Here is a 19,306-nt window from a genome sequence, read left to right as displayed (position 1 = left end):
TTGATGCGGGGCAGTGAAGTCACGCGTTTGGATTGACCAACCAAATGAGCGTCATCTGCCACGAAAGCACCGTTAGCCCCAGCCTCACTATTGTGCACACAATGCAAGGTTTTTCTACTCAAACTGAAAGGGAAGAGTACTTATTTATTTTAGTATTTGTATGTTTTTAAAGAATATCTTTCTATTTGTAATATCTTTGAAGTTGGAAGAAAAGAAAAACGAGGAAAACTGGCCTTGGCGAATGAGGGGCCATTTTTTTATTTATTATTGTAGTTTTTACATGTTTCTCCTTTTTAAAATTTCAGTACCTGAACCTGTTGTGATGTTTTGATTTATACTCAAATGAAGGACTAACCTGACAGAGTGTAGCAGGCCAAGGGCTCCTCTAGAACATTCTAGATCCTAAAACCAGGAACCATAATACTGTTTACATAGACCCTGATCTCCCAACTGTTTATATGCTTCTCTTCATATCCAAACGAGATGCATTAAATCTCTTTTATGCAAAAATTAATATCAATGTGTGAAGTTTGTTTTATTTATAGTGTTTTGTAATATTTCATTCACCGGTTTTGTCTGTTGTACAACGTTGGGCTGCACGTTGTGTCTGTGTCTTATCTTCAGTACATTAAAGAACCGAACAAATAGTCCTGTTGATCGTTTTCTTGTTTCTTCTTTCTTGAATGTCTTTCAAATTCTGTCCCAGAATTTCATGACCTCTCTGCCAAATGTATTTTTGTCTCTATGTCAACAAGACCGTTACAACAAGGCAATAAACAGACTGACCATTGTTATTCTTTGTTCCTCTTTTTCATTTAATAATAATTGAAAAAGTGCATGATGCAACCAAACAGAAGCTTTTGGAGAAAATCGCTGCATTCACACCTGATGTGTAGAGAGATACACAACAATAAATGTATTTGCATAATGTCATTTATTTTACATAAGTAATAAATTATCGCTGAAATGCAGTGATGAGTATATTATTATTTGAAAAATCTGAAAAGTTAAATGCCAAAATGATGCAGTAACACAAAATAACAATAAAAATGTTATATTATCAAACGTATTACAAAAAGATCTGATGAACTTCCATCCTAGAATCCTAATCCTTTTTATACTTGGCAAATAAAGAAATACTAAATTAATGTTGCTATCTATAAATGATCTGAAAACTGAAATCAGTTTTAGAGAACAATAAAGGTCTTCATAAAGTTTTTTAAATGACATTTTTACTACAATTTCACTGTAATAAAAGAAAAGTTTATTTTAGTTTTGGAAAATAAAAACTGAAATTGGAAAATAAAGGTACAATAGGAACATTAAAACTGAAGCGAGTAATTTCTGCATTAACTAATATGTAACTAGGTAAACATGACTACTGTCATGCAGCAACAAAGGATGCAAGGCCATGGATGGCAATGCACAGAACCATAGGGAGGAATCCCTCTCTACAGGTCATTTCTGAGGTCAACGTGTCATTCTCTTTCCTTAGCAAAACATTGCATGACTTAAAAAGTTCCTCCACTCTGTGGAAGTCATTGTCATTTTGGAGGAAATCCTTGCAGAGAGGCATATCGCTAGTAGTCAGATGAATTACCTAAATTTACAGATAACAAAAAGGATTAAATTACATTAAACTGAATAAATAATGTAATTTTTATCAAGCATTCATGCAGAATCTGAATTAGCATCCAACAATTTCAAACTCACTAAACCCTGTAGACTTTGGAGACCTTCAGAAGTGCAGAACGGCTCTAGCAGGTCCAGTCCAGCGCCCGTCAGCTCTGAATTGAACAATAAAGTTTATGAGTGAATACAGATAGAGTCTCTATGCATAAGAAACCACTGAGTTGAGGTATAGTACTACTAACCCTCAAGAGCGTTCATCAGCATGTGCATGGCATACATAAGCTCCTTGCTCTGCCTGCTTGCTTTTGTTAAGCATCCATTCTCATGGGATACGGCTGTGTGACATCCATTCGTTTCTTCTGGTGTGGAGCTTGATCCATTTAACTCAGATGCCAAGGAAGGATCGCTGTGATTGGCTGTTGATATCTGACATCCATTATAAGTTGACAATGACGTTGATGACATCTTGTCAAGTTGGTCACACTTCAGTAAGTCTAAAAATGCACCAATATTCTGACTCTGTTCTTCAGACAACTCGCTGGTTAAGAAGCAGGGAGCTTCACCGCTGCTTAACACCTCAAGCTAAAAGATTAAAAAGACAATGAGATCAGAGAAAAATAAATATAAGTGATATAAAGAGGGACAAAGGGTTTCATATGTGTGTAATTTTTGAAATCTTGAAAAATGAAAGTTGTTTAATTTTTAAAGATGTTCTAACTAACACTTTTTACTAATTTAATATACAGGAGAAATAAATCTGTGTGGCTGAGCACAAAATAGAGAAATTATGGAACATGTATCATTTTAAGTGTCTTAAAAGGAGGAAAAAGGCATCATCCTAGAGGACAGAAAATAAAGAAGGAATCACCCATTTATGCAATTTCACAATATCCTTCTGCAATTTTTGTATGTGATTTAGCAAGCATTATCACTCACTCTATCCACCAAAGCTGACAAGACAGATCGATCTGTCAGAATTTTCCTCAACAGGAGCAGGATGGAAGAACGGCTTTCAGCAGACAAGTCAGCCAATGCACAAAATCCAGCCTGAACATCTGCAAGTGCTGCAAAGAGACCACAGATATACATCTTGAAATGACTCTCAGTAAAGGGTCTTATTATTAGAATAGCAATATCCTAAGAACTAGGAACTTAAAGGGAAAGAGAAATAAATCCTACTTCTGCTTCTGCACAGCTACTTAAACAGAACACAAAGGAACTGAAACACACACCTTTTTTTAGAGTAGTAAGTGGGAAACCTTCCTGGATCAGTGGCCCTTGACCATCCACCTCTGAGAAAGTGGGAATGGGATTCTGGGAAATATCATCTGATTCCACCCCACTGGGCCCAACGCACAAATCTAAACTCACACAAAAATCAAAACTCAGACATGGAAAGCCCAAATACATGTATATGTATTATTAAAACAACTGTTTTTATAATTAATATAAAATAATAAAAAATACATATAAATGAAAAAATAATAATGAACGTAATATTTGTTGAAACATGTTATAAATAATCAAAAGGTACTGTAATGTTGTTCAGCCATATTCAGTAAATGTCACTGACCAAAGTAGCCGTCACTTTCGATGGTCATTTGAACGACACTGTAAGCCATCACAGTGCCCGGTGGGATGTGAAATTCAGTCTTAGCGCCATATTGATATTTACCGCTGTCTTTCATGTGCATCTGAAACCCCCCCCCAAAAAAACAGTTCTGTGAGTGTGTTTTTTGTTATATTATTTAGATACAATTATTTATTCATATTTTGAATTAGCATTTGTTTTTATATTTTCAGTTTTTATTTTAATTTTAGTTTTAGTAGTTTTGTTGTGCTATTTTGTTTTTATTTAGTGCAGTTTTTATTTCTGTATAGCTTTAATTTATTTGAATTTCGGTTTGAGTCATTTTAGTGCTTCTCAATTATGTTTTAAGTTTCAATATTCATCCAATAATTATATTTTATTTTAGCTTTATATTAAATTAATGAAAATTGTTTAAATAGTTTAGTTACCAATAACAACACTGAGTCAGAAAAGCAGATTTATTATTGATATGATATGATAATGACATTTATTAATGAAGCTAAACTCCTGCTCATTAGCTTTCAATCCCTGAACAAGCTTCTTACAAACCTCAGTACAACCAATTGCAGCTTGGCAGCCGGCCTTCTCCAGTTCGGTGTAGGAGATTAAGCAGTCGCAGGTGGTTAAAACTCGCTCTTTAAGGAGGGTAAAAGTCTTGTTTTTTGGGGTGGGCTTCTTGAAAAAAGAGCCTGTGAGGTCCAATTTCCTACAGGAGTCACCAAGTTCAAGAGCATAATATATATATATAATATATATATATATATATTATATATATATATATATATATATATATATATATATATATATATATATATATATATATATATATATATATATATATATATAAATAAAATAGTTTTTCTCTGACCTTCCTGTAGTGCACTTCAGAAGTTTGGGAATGTCCACAGTTTCCTTCTTAAGTGTCCCGAGGGATAAACAAAGTTTCGATGTGCCCTGTCCATTTGCATTCATGCAGACAGCAGAACCTCCCACCGCTACAGTTCCAGCGACAGAGTTTCTGTACTCTCCCTCAAACTTTACAAATTCTTCCTCCTCACACACTGGTCAAAACATAGAGAGATATTAATTTAAAAAAGGCCAGACGCAAGACAGTGCCATTTAGGCATGCAAGGCCATGGATTGAAAAATCACCTTTTCTACTGAGAACATACTGAGATACTCATCCATTATGCACTTTACCTGGTTTAATTGGATCCCCTTCCAGCAGGTCATTGATTTTGAATTCTGTGGGTTTGTATTTAGTTTTCTGCCAGAACCAGACTTTCTGGATTTTCTGCACCACTGCAAGGGGCTGGAGTTTTTTGGAATCATTTAAGCTGGAAGATGCAATCAGAGCACCCTTTGGATCTATCTGTCGGACCAGCTTCTTTGTTGCTCTTTCAAACATCCTCTGCACAAACACATAAACAGAGAGTATTAAACCATAGTGGAAAAAGTTAACACTTTCACTGACTTTTCTCAAGCATGGCTCCTCATGATGGATAAAACTGTATAAAAAGCAGTAAATTAATTGCTGTTAATTCTCAAATATACATTAATTTAGATTACATAATCCTTTATTAGTTGTGAAACCACAAAAATATCATAAAAAAAACACACACCAAAATGTGCACACAGTGGTTAGTGAGAAGTACAATAATAATAATACGAATTCTGCTAATAAGAACCGGATAAAACGCACTAAGGATTAACGAGCTGCTGGATTCATGAATATTAATCAGGTTGTGTGCGTTCACTGAAACTGATTCGCTGAAATCAAAACAGGGACAATAATAGGTGAGCACCAGCCAATGAGAATGTCGTTTGGGAATTAGTTCCGCCCACTACAGGAAAACCCGGCAGTTCTTAAAAGCTGAAAAAATCCAAAGGAACTCCGTTATTTTGACACGAAAATACAACAAAGAATATTGTTTATATGTAGTGCATCAATTCTGCGTATGTAAGACTCTCTCTTGCGCTCTCTGTTCTCACCAAAGCGACAGCAATATTACAAATCGCTTGACGGAGAGCAAAACTCCGTTAATAATATATTATATACTCCGAAAATATATCTGTGCTAAACTAATACTTAGCCTCCAACTCACACACTGGCGAGTAAAATCTGAGAATTTATTAGCCATTGGATAATATTAGCCAGAATGTAGTCGTCCAGAGTGATGATTAGTCGCATATGTGAGTGATTTACTCGCATTGTAGAGGGTTGAAATATATCATTCATGAAATAACCCCATAGCATACACGTATCACCTCGTAGCAGATCTATACAGGTGGAGCTGGGGAAGGTGGAGGGTTTCTGAAGCACGCTGCGAAACTGCTACAACACCCATTAGTCATATATTTGAATGTTGAGCAGAGAGCTCATTGGCTACCGATATAGGAGAGAACCAATCAGCTGTGCAATGTGATAATGATGTAATTAGGTCAGATTGAGTTAGGTTGATGATACATAGGGCAACTTCTTGAGCAACTTTGCTGGGCAGCTTGTTTTGAGCAATGTTGCTTGGGCAATTTCCAACTGAGAATGGGTAACAAAGTTCTATCTGGATATGTTAGATATGCCGTGGGCCCTGTGTCTCACCTGGTTCCCTATTGATGGCAATATTGCCCAAAGTTGCCCGGCAGCATTGCTCAAAACGTTGCCCCATGTATCAGAGATGGACTTGAAATGACTCCAGACTTGACTCGACTCGAGGAAAATGACTCGTGAATATTTCAAAAGCAACTCGAGTTTCGAACTTTTATCCTTAAAGAACTGATTTTCAAAAGGTGGACCGCATCCTCACCTCGGCATTCATCCTGACCGCGAGCCGTGACAGCAGCACCATTTTAAGTGAGCAGCACGTCAAAACAGTAGAGCGGATCACATGACTCGGCTCAGGGTCGTTTATGGTAAATATTTTTCAGTGCTATATCTTCTAGTATTTTTTATCTAAAGCCAAACACACTTTATTCAAGCCCTTTTAGCTCCGTGCGCTCTCCTTCTCCGGACGCGCGCCGGCGCCAAGTTCAAGAGCTGCCGATGTTATCTAAACAACAACAGAAACATGGTGAGCAGCAAAATTATAGATTACTTTCACTAAAACACAGCAGAAAAAAAACAATGCTGCAAATATTGTTATTTGTCTTACAATTTATCTATATATCTATCTATCTATCTATAACCTATGACTCGTGACTATTCAAACCACATGTGACAAGTCCTTTTAAATGTTCTGAATAACATTTAGGCCTAAAAAAGTAGTCCTAATTATAATTGGGGAAATTGTTGTTAGATGGCTAGGATGGAACTTAAACTTTGAAACTTTGAGTATAGATTTCAGGAGGAAAACCCTGAACAGAAACATTATTTGTTTTTGTCTCATGGCCTCTCATGTCTCTAAATGTAAAAATACAATACATGTAAAAATGTAGCTATTCATTTATCTATTTGTTTTGTCCAGACCTTTGCTTGAAAGAAAATATAGAGGCCATGCCTCTTGGAACTTTAATTGAATACCCCTGACTTATGTCATAAAGAAATAATTAATTTTTATGGTTTTGTAATATCTGTGTCAAATATTTCCTTATGTGTCATGGTAGATCACACTCTTATTATAGAATTTGATTAGCCTATAGAAAAACAGTTTTGAACATCATAATGGATTAAAACATTAGTAACAGGCTGGACGTACATTAACCTTACATTTTAACACCTCTTTTCTTTTTTTTTACAAAGCAGATCATAGATCATATATTTTGTCTATAGCCTATAAAACCACTTTGTAAATATGAAGGCTGAGTCCAAATTCAGGGTCTGCATCCTCCTTAGGATCCTTCCTACCCGGTTGAAGGAGGAGGGATCCTCCGACGTCCGCAAAACCCGGAAGTCGGTGTTTGTGAATTTGGACAGTCTACCCTTCTTTCAGTTCCCTCCCTTACCCGTTGCTCATATCCTGTCGCCTAGCAACCATGACAGCGCCAAGCAAGAAGCGGGAAAATGGACAAACAAAGAGTTATTCTCCTCATTTTAATTCTTTTGGAAGAAATAAAGCAATTAAATAAATTAAATACTTTCTTTGCTCGTTGTCGGAGAGTTTTTTATATCAGACTACAAGACAGTCACATCCAGGTAAGCCATTATAGCCTATTTTTATTTGTTTTTAAGTATTCTACTAATTTCTCCTACAAATTCATTGAGCCGAAGCATAAACTTTAGCTTGTTTTGTCAGAGAAACTCCTCTCCCACTCCGCTACCGCTCGCTTCGTCCGCCATTACGCTCTGCCGAAAAGAATTATGGGATAGGTAGGACGGGAAAGGATCCACCACACCCATCCTTCCAATTCGGGGAAAAGGAGGACGTATTTGTGGGCCGCATTTGAAGGATCCTACGAATTTGGACAGCCTTCGTCGCGGCGCTGTGACGTAACATCCTTCAAATGAGTACTCCGAAGGATGCAGACCCTGAATTTGGACACAGCCGAAGATTTCAGTACATGAGGATTCTGAATGTTTTTTTTTTTTTTTTAGCAAGCCATTAAATGACTTGAGACTCGACTCAGACTCGTGACCAAAGACTTGAGACTTGACTCCTACTCCAGCGACAAAGACTTCAGACATGACTCGGACTCTAGGTTAAAGACTTCAGACTTGACTCAGACTCCAAGTTAAAGACTTGTGAACATCTCTGCTGCCATGTATCATCAGCCTATCGGACTGCACATCTAGTTTAATGCCGGAACTCTGTACTGTCTGCATCTGTGCACAGATGGTGGCTTGTAGATGTTACAAGGGCTTCCAGTCAGTGAAACTCTCCTGACAATGGGCCAATGAAGCTGTAGTGACAATTGTGTTTATTAAACAGCATTACAGAGTTATGAATAATGTTAAACTCTCTGCTTCCAATATCCTTTTGAGGCTCCTCATTTTCACCTAAAAGTGAAATTCTGTCATTATTCACTAATCTCATGTTGTTCCAAACCTGTATGACCTTATTTGTTCTAACAAACATGAAAGAAATGCTGCACATTGACAATGGTGCTTTTGCATTCTTTTGAAGCTTGACATCAGTCTTCATTAATTGCAATTGCAATAAAAGAAAGACCAGCACAGTCTTCTTTTTTTTAAATAACTGGAACAAAATTAAAGTGAGTAAATGGGAGAACTTGAACTATGCCTTTAAGAGTAATAAATAATGTTACACTTACCCCAAAAAATAGCATATTATTCTAGTCAGAAAGTAGTTCAAATATGCATGTTAATGTAAACTAGGTTAACATAACAACACTCAGTTTAATACGGAAAGGAGGACGAAGAAAGATGGAGCATAACAGACTAGATTATGTTCATACAACTTTAGTCACAACAGAACAGCATTCATTTCCAGATCTTTGCCACTGGCTTTACATTACATGAACATGGGCACTGTTAAGTACTATTACATAAAGTCATTCAGTCAAGCATTAAATCTTGTGATCAAGTGTAAGATTAGACCAAATAAATCGTTTTAATTTGTTTATAAATACACACCTGCCGCTGTTAAGAGTTTGTTGGTGATGCGCTGTAGATCCACAGCCAAAAGAGAGCGGAAACAGCGATAGATTATTATTTTTTTAAGAGACAAGTCAACACAGTACTGTTCTCGTGTCAGAAAGTGCAAAACTTAAGCAAGTGCACGCACATTTAAACGTCTCCTCGGCTGCAGTAGGGAAAGTCCCCTCACACGTAATAGCATCGCGTTTACTGGACTGTCTGTGAGGAGGAGGCGGTGCTGAACTTCAGATTTAATATTTTGGTTGCTGCTGGCTCAAGTTTGGGTTCAGTAATCGGAATCATATGAACGCAACTATAAATAATCGGTGGGACAAGCACAGACTTGTCCTTTCGTTGATTTTTAACGGCCGAAGTAAAGCGAGTGAATTTTAATGCGAGGTTTAGTTTAGTAGCTAGTCTGGTGGCTTGTCTAATAAATTAACTAACACATATTTAGATTAGTTAAAATTAATATTGTCATAAAACCGTGATCAAACGTTGGGATACTTTGTTAGCAGTTTAATAATAATGTTTTTGACTGAATGCAGCGTACAGAATGACAAACAAACAAATAAATAGACGATGATAAAATAACTTGGGATATGGTGAGGTGATGGGTTATTTGTAGGCTATAAACGAGTAGCTTTGGTTATGATGAAGTAGGACATGTTTTGTGCAGATGACGAGTGAAAATGCCATGTTGAGAGTCGCACAGGTTTCACACAACATAAACAGCTGAGCGGAAGTGGCACATAATCTTCTGTCCTTACGCACGCAAGGCGGAAGCTGCACGCGTCCAGTGAAACAGCATTTCAAGAAGTGTGTCAGAACACCGTCAGCCTTGCTGTTCTTTACATTCATTTAACTTTAAACTGTGTTGGGGAGTAACTAGTCACATGTACAGGAATTGCATAATTAATTACAAAATAAATGTAACTAACGGAAAAGGAAGTGGCCAAGTATGATGACCCATACTCACTTGTTCTGTGAATAATTCTAATATTGTATTAGTTGTATAACTGAGATATTATGAAAACCACAAAAAAGCATACAATTTGGTTAAAGAAATGTTCTAATATCTGCTCCTCTAACCTCCCGAAAAATGGCTTAGTCTAATACGAAGTATTCTCAGAAGTCCCACCCCAGATCGTGAACAAGACAACCAATCAGAGTTGAGACGTCAGATGAAGTTAGCGATGTACATGCTGACTGACAATGTCGGGGAAAAGAAAACATAAATCAGGTTACCAGAAACAGAATGAAAAGAAGGAGAGAGAGGCCAGGAGAACTGCTGTATCCCAGTCTATCAAGACCTTAGACAGGTTAGTATGTTGTCATGTAAACTATCGACCACCGCAGCCTCCATGACATAATTTTATTTAGGCTACTGGCGCGTATCGGCCGCCGACCGCATAGCGTGGTCAAAATCCCAGTCTTTTTTTTTTTTTTTACACGACTGTAAATAGTTGATTTGTATAACAAACAGAAAAAAACTGTCACCAGTCACGACGCATTATGACAAGCATTACAGACCTACCTGCTGTGTTACAGTCAAGAAAACATGAATGCAAAACAATGCTCTTGCAAGAAGAAATGTTGCTAGCTTTGTTTGTTCAATAGCCTAATATATTATGCAGCACCATGTATTATCTAAATGAAGACAATGAGTATTAGATTGCATTATTATCTGTTTCTGAATTTTTACTTTTTGATTTACGAATTATAACAGGCTGGTGAGGAAAAATTATTATATTGCTGGTAGGGCTGCCGTATAATTTACAGGATGCAGCTCCAGAGCATTTTTGGAGAAGTGTGAGTTGCAGTGCGCATCTTCTGCTCTTTACCTGTCTCTGTTTCTGGTGCAGAAAGGGCTTTCAGCAAGTTGAAGCTTCTCAGGTCATCTCAGGTCTACCCAAACTCAGGAGAGGTTTAATAGCCTTGCCCGACTTTCAATTGAAAGCCAGCTAAGCAGACAGCTGGACTTCAAAGACATAAGTGACCTTGCTTACAAAAAAGTCAGACAATGGGATTTCGGTTCATAGGTGAAGTGACCTGAAATGTCATCAAAGTTTAAAGATCAAGCAAACCGATATACATCTACAATAGAATTGATGTAATAAGAACGATTTGCATAATTTTCATAGTTATTTCAGTGTTCATTAGTGATCAAAATTTTGTTTTTTTGCTTTACTGTTGCTATTTATTTGTTATAATATGTGTTTTATTTTTGTGTATATTTTTCTTGTGCTGATGTTCAGTAAAAAAACTTTATATGCATTTATTTGTTAACTGTTTTGTTATTTTGTAAGAAACACCTATTAGGATATATGTGGGCCTCCATGCTTGTATATTGTACAGTATATGATATGTGTGTGTGTGTGTGGGGGGGGGGGTCATATCAATATTTTTTCAGGGGGCCCCCAATCCTCTAGCTACGGCCCTGATTCACTCCCCCACCTACAATCCCTGCCGGACCTGAGACTCAAACCCACGACCTTCGGGTTACAAGTCCAACTCTCTATCCAATAGCCCCCTACAGTTACTTATGAAAATGTTGACGATTACAAAGGGGGTTACATCTGAATATTTTCACGCACATACTGATTTGATTGATTTCTTTTTGATTTTGATTTCTTTCTTTCTCTGGGCTCTCAAGGACACGTCTCAGTCGCATCTCTTCTTTAAACAATTGCATTGACTGCTCTAAAATATGAGACACCAGTGTTCAGGAGTTTGTGACACAGAATAGGACACATGCTTATTCGACAACTGTTTTATTTCTTATTTGGATTTATATATATATATATATTTAAGATTCACTGTTTCCTGTCAGCTATAGAAAGATTTTAAAAACAGTAGGCCTATAGCTATTAAACTACTATAGGCTATGTCTTATGATTTTAAATCTGTATTTAACCTTAAACGAATAAAAAGATGTGCTAAAACCTGATTGTGTGCTGGCTGTGCTTTAAAATTGCATTTTTATAATCTTAATTCAAGTGATGAAGGATTTTGAAAAGTCTGACAATAATTAAATTAAATTAAATTCAAGTGTATTTGTATAGCGCTTTTTACAATTACAAAGTATACAAATCGTTGCAAATCAGCTTTACAGGAAATCAAGTTTCTACAATATATTTTTATACTTTAACTTATGGCAAAATTTGGTAATTCTGTATGCTGTCTGAGGGTTGACATCCTCTGAGGTCCACGGGAGGACTTGATATGGGTCTGTAATCAGTAGAGTAGGTCTGCTAGTGGTTTAAATGCTTGAAAATAATTAACAGTTAAAAACATTCTTTAGAAATATATTGAAGTAATCAAATGTAATTAGTTACATTACATTAATAAGGTTATTGAAATAGTTACACTACTTGTTACATTTAAATAGGGTAACTTGTAATCTGTAACCTATTACATTTCCAAAGTACCCTCCCAAGTCACTGACTATAACAAAATTTTTAAATTTTGGTTGTAATTATTTTAGATTATTTTTTATTTAGTAGTAACATACCCAGGACTAGAGACTTTCTGAATATCGATGTGGACAGAAGGAGCCTTGGAGTCAAAAAAGAAAAAGAGCCCTAACTGTTATGAAATCAAGAGAAAGGATTCAATTGCGGATATACAACAGTTTATTGAGAGAGCAAACAAAGTCACTAGTCGGGACGGAGCTCGTGCACAGTGTGGATGGAAAACGAGCGCAGGGATGCAGCCAATGGACAGCCAAGTCCAGCTGTCGAATCCAGGGCAGAGACCAGAAAGCAACAGGAACAGAACGAGTGGCCGAACTGGAACACAGAGAATCTCTGGATCTGACAAAAAAAGGAACATTAGCTGATCTTAAATAGCCCCAGTAATGAGCCACAGCTGGGGCAGATCAGCCCGTAATCACGAGCTTAGACACACCCACTCACACCACACACCACAACAGACAAGCAAGGATGAGACAGTGATTCTATGAACCGTGACACTAACCTGTTAACATGGGTGGTGAAAAAAGATGCTTACGCTCTGCTTACTGTTACTACTGTGCAAGGGTTGCCACATGTTTTGCCAAAGTGACAACGATTACATGCACAAAATTGGTTAGCCTAAATGCAATTTTTTCTTTATTTAGTACATTTTTGTTGTAATTCGTTATAATCTCTTTTTCTTTAATGACACTAGCACTCAACCTGCCTGAACTAGGCTACACAAGTTAGTGAATGGTAATCAAGTTCTTCAACTAGAACATCCGACTGTCTGTGCAAAGGAATTCACAGGGTTAAAAATTTACAGAGAGCTCTTAGCTTTCGTGGGAATTTACACATTGTTACAATCATAAGGGAAGCTGTGATCAGGTTGCTTGAATGTGCTCACTATTTATATATCCTATACCTTCTAGCTGTGTGAACTCTCATCTACTCTTCACTTCTGTGCAATATGTAACATTTGAACGCTTCAAATAGCAACTCAGATGCATCGATTTGCCTTTTTCAGATTTGGCAGCTGTTGCAACACTGGTTTATGTCATTGCTTCATAATTTAGTTTGGATATCACAGTCAAACATGAATTTTCCTGGTCAGGAAAACACCAGTGACGTTCATTGTGCGTGTATGTGTTCATGAAATGAAAAAAACTGAATGAAAATCATCCAGGGGATCTTTCTAGTGTTACAAAATCCTACCTGCCATTCAATGGCAAAGCAAAGTTCCTAGTAAACCCTGCTAACAATACCTTCAAAGTTCATCATGATATTTAATTCTAATATCTTTTCCTACTAATTCAAGCTTGTAAAATAAATAAAGTTAAAAAAAATCGACCATCGTCATAAAAGTTAAGCAATAAGTGAATATCCAAAAGCGTCTGTATAATAAAACAGGGAAGGTTTCTTAGATTTGTGCTCACTACATTTATTGTGCAACAAAACATGTGGTCAGTCATACACTGATGCAATCCATTCCCAGTCCTCTGAAAGCAACAGTCCTCAGTTTGCTTAAATTCTTGAAAGAAATGTTGTATTTACCACATTTGAAACGCCACACCCACAGTGAAACAGAACGGTTATCAAGTGTAACAGCCACACCAAGAAGCACATGTAGACTATCAGTCGCTCTCTTTAACAAACATACACAGAAAAGGAGGACAAGAATGTACACAACCCAAAATTACCATGCATTGCATAATCAGTTTCTGTTATATTAGTTTTCTATTATTAACGAATTTAAGTCCCTTTAAATATGCATAAATAATCAGTAGTATGTGCACAAATATTTATGAATATATATTTTTTATTTCTATATTCCCTGATTATAAAGTGGAGTGATTGAGTCAGCAATGGATGAATTGTGACTTTCAAACGCTTATTGTACGAACTCTCCTGGTGTAAATCTCATTACAACATTCAGCCCAGGTCACTCAAAATAACTCAATTACTATTTAATAAAACAAAACAAATAAATAAGAAATGATATTTTGTATAAAAGAACATCAAGTCTATTTTTAGGACTAAGATTTTTTTTATTTGCCAGTCGACATTATTTTCATGACAAATAAGTACCCTAAATTCTCATTACTGTAATAGTTTTGATTCTTTTATATAATGTTTTGTGTTGATTTAAGAAGAAAAACAATGAAAGGTAGTATAACAAATACCATCATGTTGTATAAACACTTTACCAATTAAATACATCATCTTTTTCACGTTACAGTAATGAAAATGACAATAAAAAATGTCATAATGCACAAAACCTATAATGGTCCTAAATATAGGCTTAGTTTACAAAAATATTTTTTATTTATTTTAAGGTGAACGTCAGTGTTTGTTCTTTAAGATTCTTAATCAGCCTTAATATTGTGTCATTTATTTTTATTGATTCGGTTTGAGGATTTTTTTTTTAATTGACTTGATTAATTAATAATATACTAATTATATCCAGACACCTACAAAAGTCATTGGTCAGTGCATTTGCATCTAACCATCAACTAGGCAGTTTGACAAGTAAGGCATAAATGTCTTTCCAGAGGTACTTACTAAATGTGTCTGTTTAACCAAGATACCAATAGAAAAACATCAACATAAGCATGGTACATTAAAACCCACAGTGTTCAGCAGGATTGCATAAAATAACAAATAAGCAGGGATCTATATACAGCCAGAGCAGAAACGGAAGAGTCAATGACAAATCCACTGGTGGTCACCAGAGCACAGGGAATTCTAGTTTGCTGAAGCCAGGGTCATTCCTGAGGTCCCAGTAAGTGCCATTGCTCATCCAAGAGTCGTCTTCAGCGCGTCTGATTGAATTATAGAAACAGAATTACGGACAGAAACTCATGACGCACTCAACACAGCAGCATCTTTGTGTTCATAAGAGTCCCTTACCCCTTAGAGTTTCCTCTCTTTGGAGGAAGCCCTTATCTGGCCGGAGACACTCATATGTCTCTCCCAGTATAGGATTAAACAGTTTTCCTCCTGCTCTAGTGAACGAACACGCATATGCAGATACAGAAAATGCTGCTATATACACCTACAGAGAAGAATAGAATAGATTCTTCTATTCTAGAATAGATTTCTCGCCTTCAGGCCATGCATCCAAGATGTAGATGAGTTTGTTTCTTCCTCAGAACAGATTCTGAGAACTTTAGCATTACATCACTTGCTCAGTAGTGGATGGGTGCCGTCTGAATGAGAGGCCGAACAGCTGATAAAAGCAACACATTATTCTCTATTCTAATTCCATCAGTTACTATCCTGTGAAGTGAAAAGCTGCATGTCCATTACTTAGGTGTATTAACTTTAAAGCATCGCTTCGTTACCATCCATAATCTATAATGTTTCCTCCATTGAAAAAGTCCACTTTTTTTGTCCTCTCAAAATCCACCAGCATATTTGTTTGCACTTATAAATCGCGCTTGCACATATTTCTCTCCTGATTCAGACAAGACCACTTTTTCACCAGAGAAAGCAATGAGTATGGATAGAAGAAATTTTAGAAAAAAAAATGGATTTGTTTATTACAAACACACATCAGTGTGGATTACTGTGATATTTTTATCAGCTGTTTGGACTTTTATTCTGACGGCACCCATTCACTGCAGAGGATCTGCTTGTGAGCAAGTGATGTAATGCTAAATTTCTCCAAATATGTTTGGATGAAGACACAAACTCATCTACATCTTGGATGGCCTGAGAGTTAATTTTCAGTAAATTTACATTTTTGAGTCAACTTTTTTTTTTTTAAACAATTTTGAACTTAGTCATACAGAATGACATGAGAGTGAGTAAATAATGACTCATTTGATTGCTCTCACCATGCGCATGTGTGGGTCGTGTGTGTTTGCAGCGGTGTCCAGTAGGTGGCAGTACTCAACTTCCTCACACAGTCTCTGCAGGGTGTTCAAGGGCTCATTGAGTTGAACAGGCATGGCAACTTTCGACAGGTCTTTACCGATGTTACTACGCAGAATACTCCACAGATTCACGCTCTCGTTCATGCGTGAACTCGGCAAACGGTCTCGCCGCATCACTGCGCAGTCAATGCCATTACCTGAAGACACAAAACACACACAACATTAACAATGGTTGTAAAGAAAGGTGAAGCTTCATAAAGGTGAATATAGACAGTGCCTCACTTAAAATCTCCTTTGTGATGCCGTTCTCATTCCTGCAATACTCTACTGACGCGCTGTCACTCACATCACTGATGTACGAATCATCATCGGACACCTGATCAGAAAAATACATTTTATGCAAAATATATTTTTTTACAATTTTAAATCACTGACACATGATTCATGCAAATCTGTGATTTGACTACTTGACCTCTCTGACCTCATTTTCAGATGATCTGCCAGACAGAAGATACTCTTTAGCGTCAAAGAACTCTGACAGGGATTCTGGGATTGACCCTCGACTCTCACTGGACACCTGCTGCAGGAGAGGACGTGACCCATCGAAGACATCCTGATTGGTTCAGAAAATTCAAAGAAGACAGAATTGGCTTTGTTGATTTTGGCCAATAAAAGCTAAGCATATAAAAACACTTAAAGACAAATAACAAAAAATGGTAACACTTTAGAATAAGGTTCCATTTATTAACATTAGTTAATGTATTAACTAACATGAACAAACAATGATCAATGCATTTATTACACTATTTATTAAACTTTGTTAATGTTAGTTAATGAAAATACAGTTGTTCATTGTTTACTCATGTTAGTTCACACTACATTATGTTAACAAACACAACTTGTGTTTGCATTTGTTTAATCCAAAATACAGTTTTACTATGTACAACTGCTTTCTATTTGAATATATTGGAAAATGTAATTTATTTCTGTGATCAAAGCTGAATTTTCAGCATTACTCCAGGCTTCAGAGTCACATGTGAAGCATTCGTATAGTTTGTATTTTTTAGTTTGTATAGGGTAATATTTATGTGAAGCATTCGTATAGTTGTATTTTTTATCCTTTATTCTTTTAGTTTGTATAGGGTAAATACTTATATATAGTATACTTATAGTTAAATCTGTTAGTAGTGTATAGGTTTATAGTGTTTTTTTTACTTCATTGTTGTATGTCTGTATTTATGTAGCACCGTGGTCCTGCGAGACACGACATTTCGTTCCACTGCATGTCCCCACGTGTAGCGGAATGACAATAAAGCTCAATATGCTGATGTGCTGCTTAAGAAACCTTTTTTAATTATTATTATTTATTAAAACAGTTGAGTAATTTTTTTCAGGATCCTTTGATGAATAGAAAGATCTAAAGATCAGCATTTATCTGAAATAAAAAGCTTATGTAACATTATACACGATACCATTCAAAAGTGTGGAGTCAGTATTATTATTATTTTATTTTATTTATTTTGGAAAAGAAATTATAGAAATTAATAGTTTTATTTAGCGAGGATGGTTTAAATTGTGATGATAAAGTGAGATAAAGACATTTATAATGTTACAAAAGATTTCTATTTCAGATAAATGTTGTTCTTCTGAACTTTCTATTCATCAAAGAAACCTGGAAAAAAATTCTACTCAGCTGTCTTCAACATCATAATAATATATATATATATATATATATATATATTTTAGCAGCAAATCAGAATATTTGAATGATTTCTGAGAGATAGTGTGACTGGAGTAATTTAAATTTTTAAATATATTCAAATAAAAAACAGTTGTTTTAAATAGTGAAAATATTTCAAAATTGTACCGTTTTGCTGACCTACTTTGGATCAAATAAATCCAGGCTTTCTGAGCAGAAGAGATTTCTTTAAAAAACATTTAATATCTTAATGTTCAAAAACTCTTGACTGGGCAACTTAAATTTTTTCTCTTATTTCTAGCTTTTAATTGGCTTAGAAATCAGATACACTGCTGGACAATAACCAATAATAATTATTTGTGTATATAGGCCTACTACCATCACTTTTTTTGTCCCATGAGGCAGAATAGTTTCTGTAACGAATGCTATGTCAATTAGCACTGTATTGTTCATATACTTTATTTATTACTAGATGACTTGAAAAACACAAATAAACCAGTCGCAATCGCAAATCCAAACTCGTCGTTTTTTTCTGTATTTATCCATTTCATATATTAGGAATTTCTTGGTGCAACATTCTGCGCGAGCGCGCCCTCCGGCTTCGAGTATGAATGAACACACACCGCATGTAATGAGCGTTCAGCGCTCCGTGATGTTCATCTCGCCTTCTGGGTCCGAATAAAACATCAGGTCATGCAACAGACTATCCTGTCTCTTTTAATTTAAATCTATATTTATTCACACCGGCTCTTGAAAACCTTTATGCCAACACACTTGCCCGAAAAAGTGCGGGGGACTGTAAACACTCACGAGAATGAACGAGCAGAACTCCCGCGGCGAATAGAACGGCTTGCAGTTTATGAAGAGCGTTTCTAGATCAGAACAGCACATCATCTTTAACACAGTTACATCTGTACACCACATCTCATTGATGTAAAAACACGTCCCGCTACCGCGCGACTTCCCCGTTGATTCTGTTCTCTCTCTCTCTTTCTCACAGGATGTGGACCTGAAAAAGACTGTGGATGAAAGCGCTCGCATCCTGCGGGGTTACAGACACTACTTTGACCTCATCATTGTCAATGACAACCTAGACGGTGCGTTTGAGAAACTGCAGTCAGCTGTGGACCAACTCTGTACTGAACCACAGTGGGTTCCAGTGAGCTGGGTTTACTAAGGGCATCTTTAGAAGAGAGAGTGTGTGTGTGTGTGTGTGTGTGTGTGTGATTGGTATGCGAGATGATTGATGCGGGGCAGTGAAGTCACGCGTTTGGATTGGCCAACCAAATGAGCGTCATCTGCCACGAAAGCACCGTTAGCCCCAGCCTCACTATTGTGCACACAATGCAAGGTTTTTCTACTCAAACTGAAAGGGAATAGCACTTATTTATTTTAGTATTTGTATGTTTTTAAAGAATATCTTTCTATTTGTAACATCTTTGAAGTTGGAAGAAAAGAAAAACGAGGAAAACTGGCCTTGGCGAATGAGGGGCCATTTTTAAAATGTATTATTGTAGTTAT

General features: G+C 36.4%; 1 protein-coding gene across 1 annotated transcript; it reads right to left on the bottom strand.

The window, feature by feature from the left end:
• Positions 1-812: 812 nt before the first annotated feature.
• Positions 813-9,045, bottom strand: LOC306885252 (gasdermin-E-like). Its single transcript, XM_079441662.1, has 10 exons — positions 8,751-9,045; positions 4,424-4,634; positions 4,092-4,284; positions 3,773-3,929; positions 3,206-3,326; positions 2,865-2,993; positions 2,569-2,696; positions 1,875-2,214; positions 1,714-1,787; positions 813-1,600 (listed from the first exon to the last, which is right to left on the bottom strand). Exons 2-10 carry the CDS (start codon positions 4,629-4,631, stop codon positions 1,385-1,387), a joined length of 1,566 nt encoding a protein of 521 aa, XP_079297788.1. The 5' UTR covers positions 4,632-4,634; positions 8,751-9,045; the 3' UTR covers positions 813-1,384.
• Between the last annotated feature and the right edge of the window lie 10,261 nt (positions 9,046-19,306).

The sequence above is a fragment of the Barbus barbus genome (assembly GCF_936440315.1).
Source record: "Barbus barbus genome assembly, chromosome: 19".
Lineage (NCBI taxonomy): Eukaryota > Metazoa > Chordata > Actinopteri > Cypriniformes > Cyprinidae > Barbus > Barbus barbus.
The sequence above is the reverse complement of the archived record's forward strand: the minus strand, read 5'-3'. Positions and strand labels throughout refer to the sequence as shown.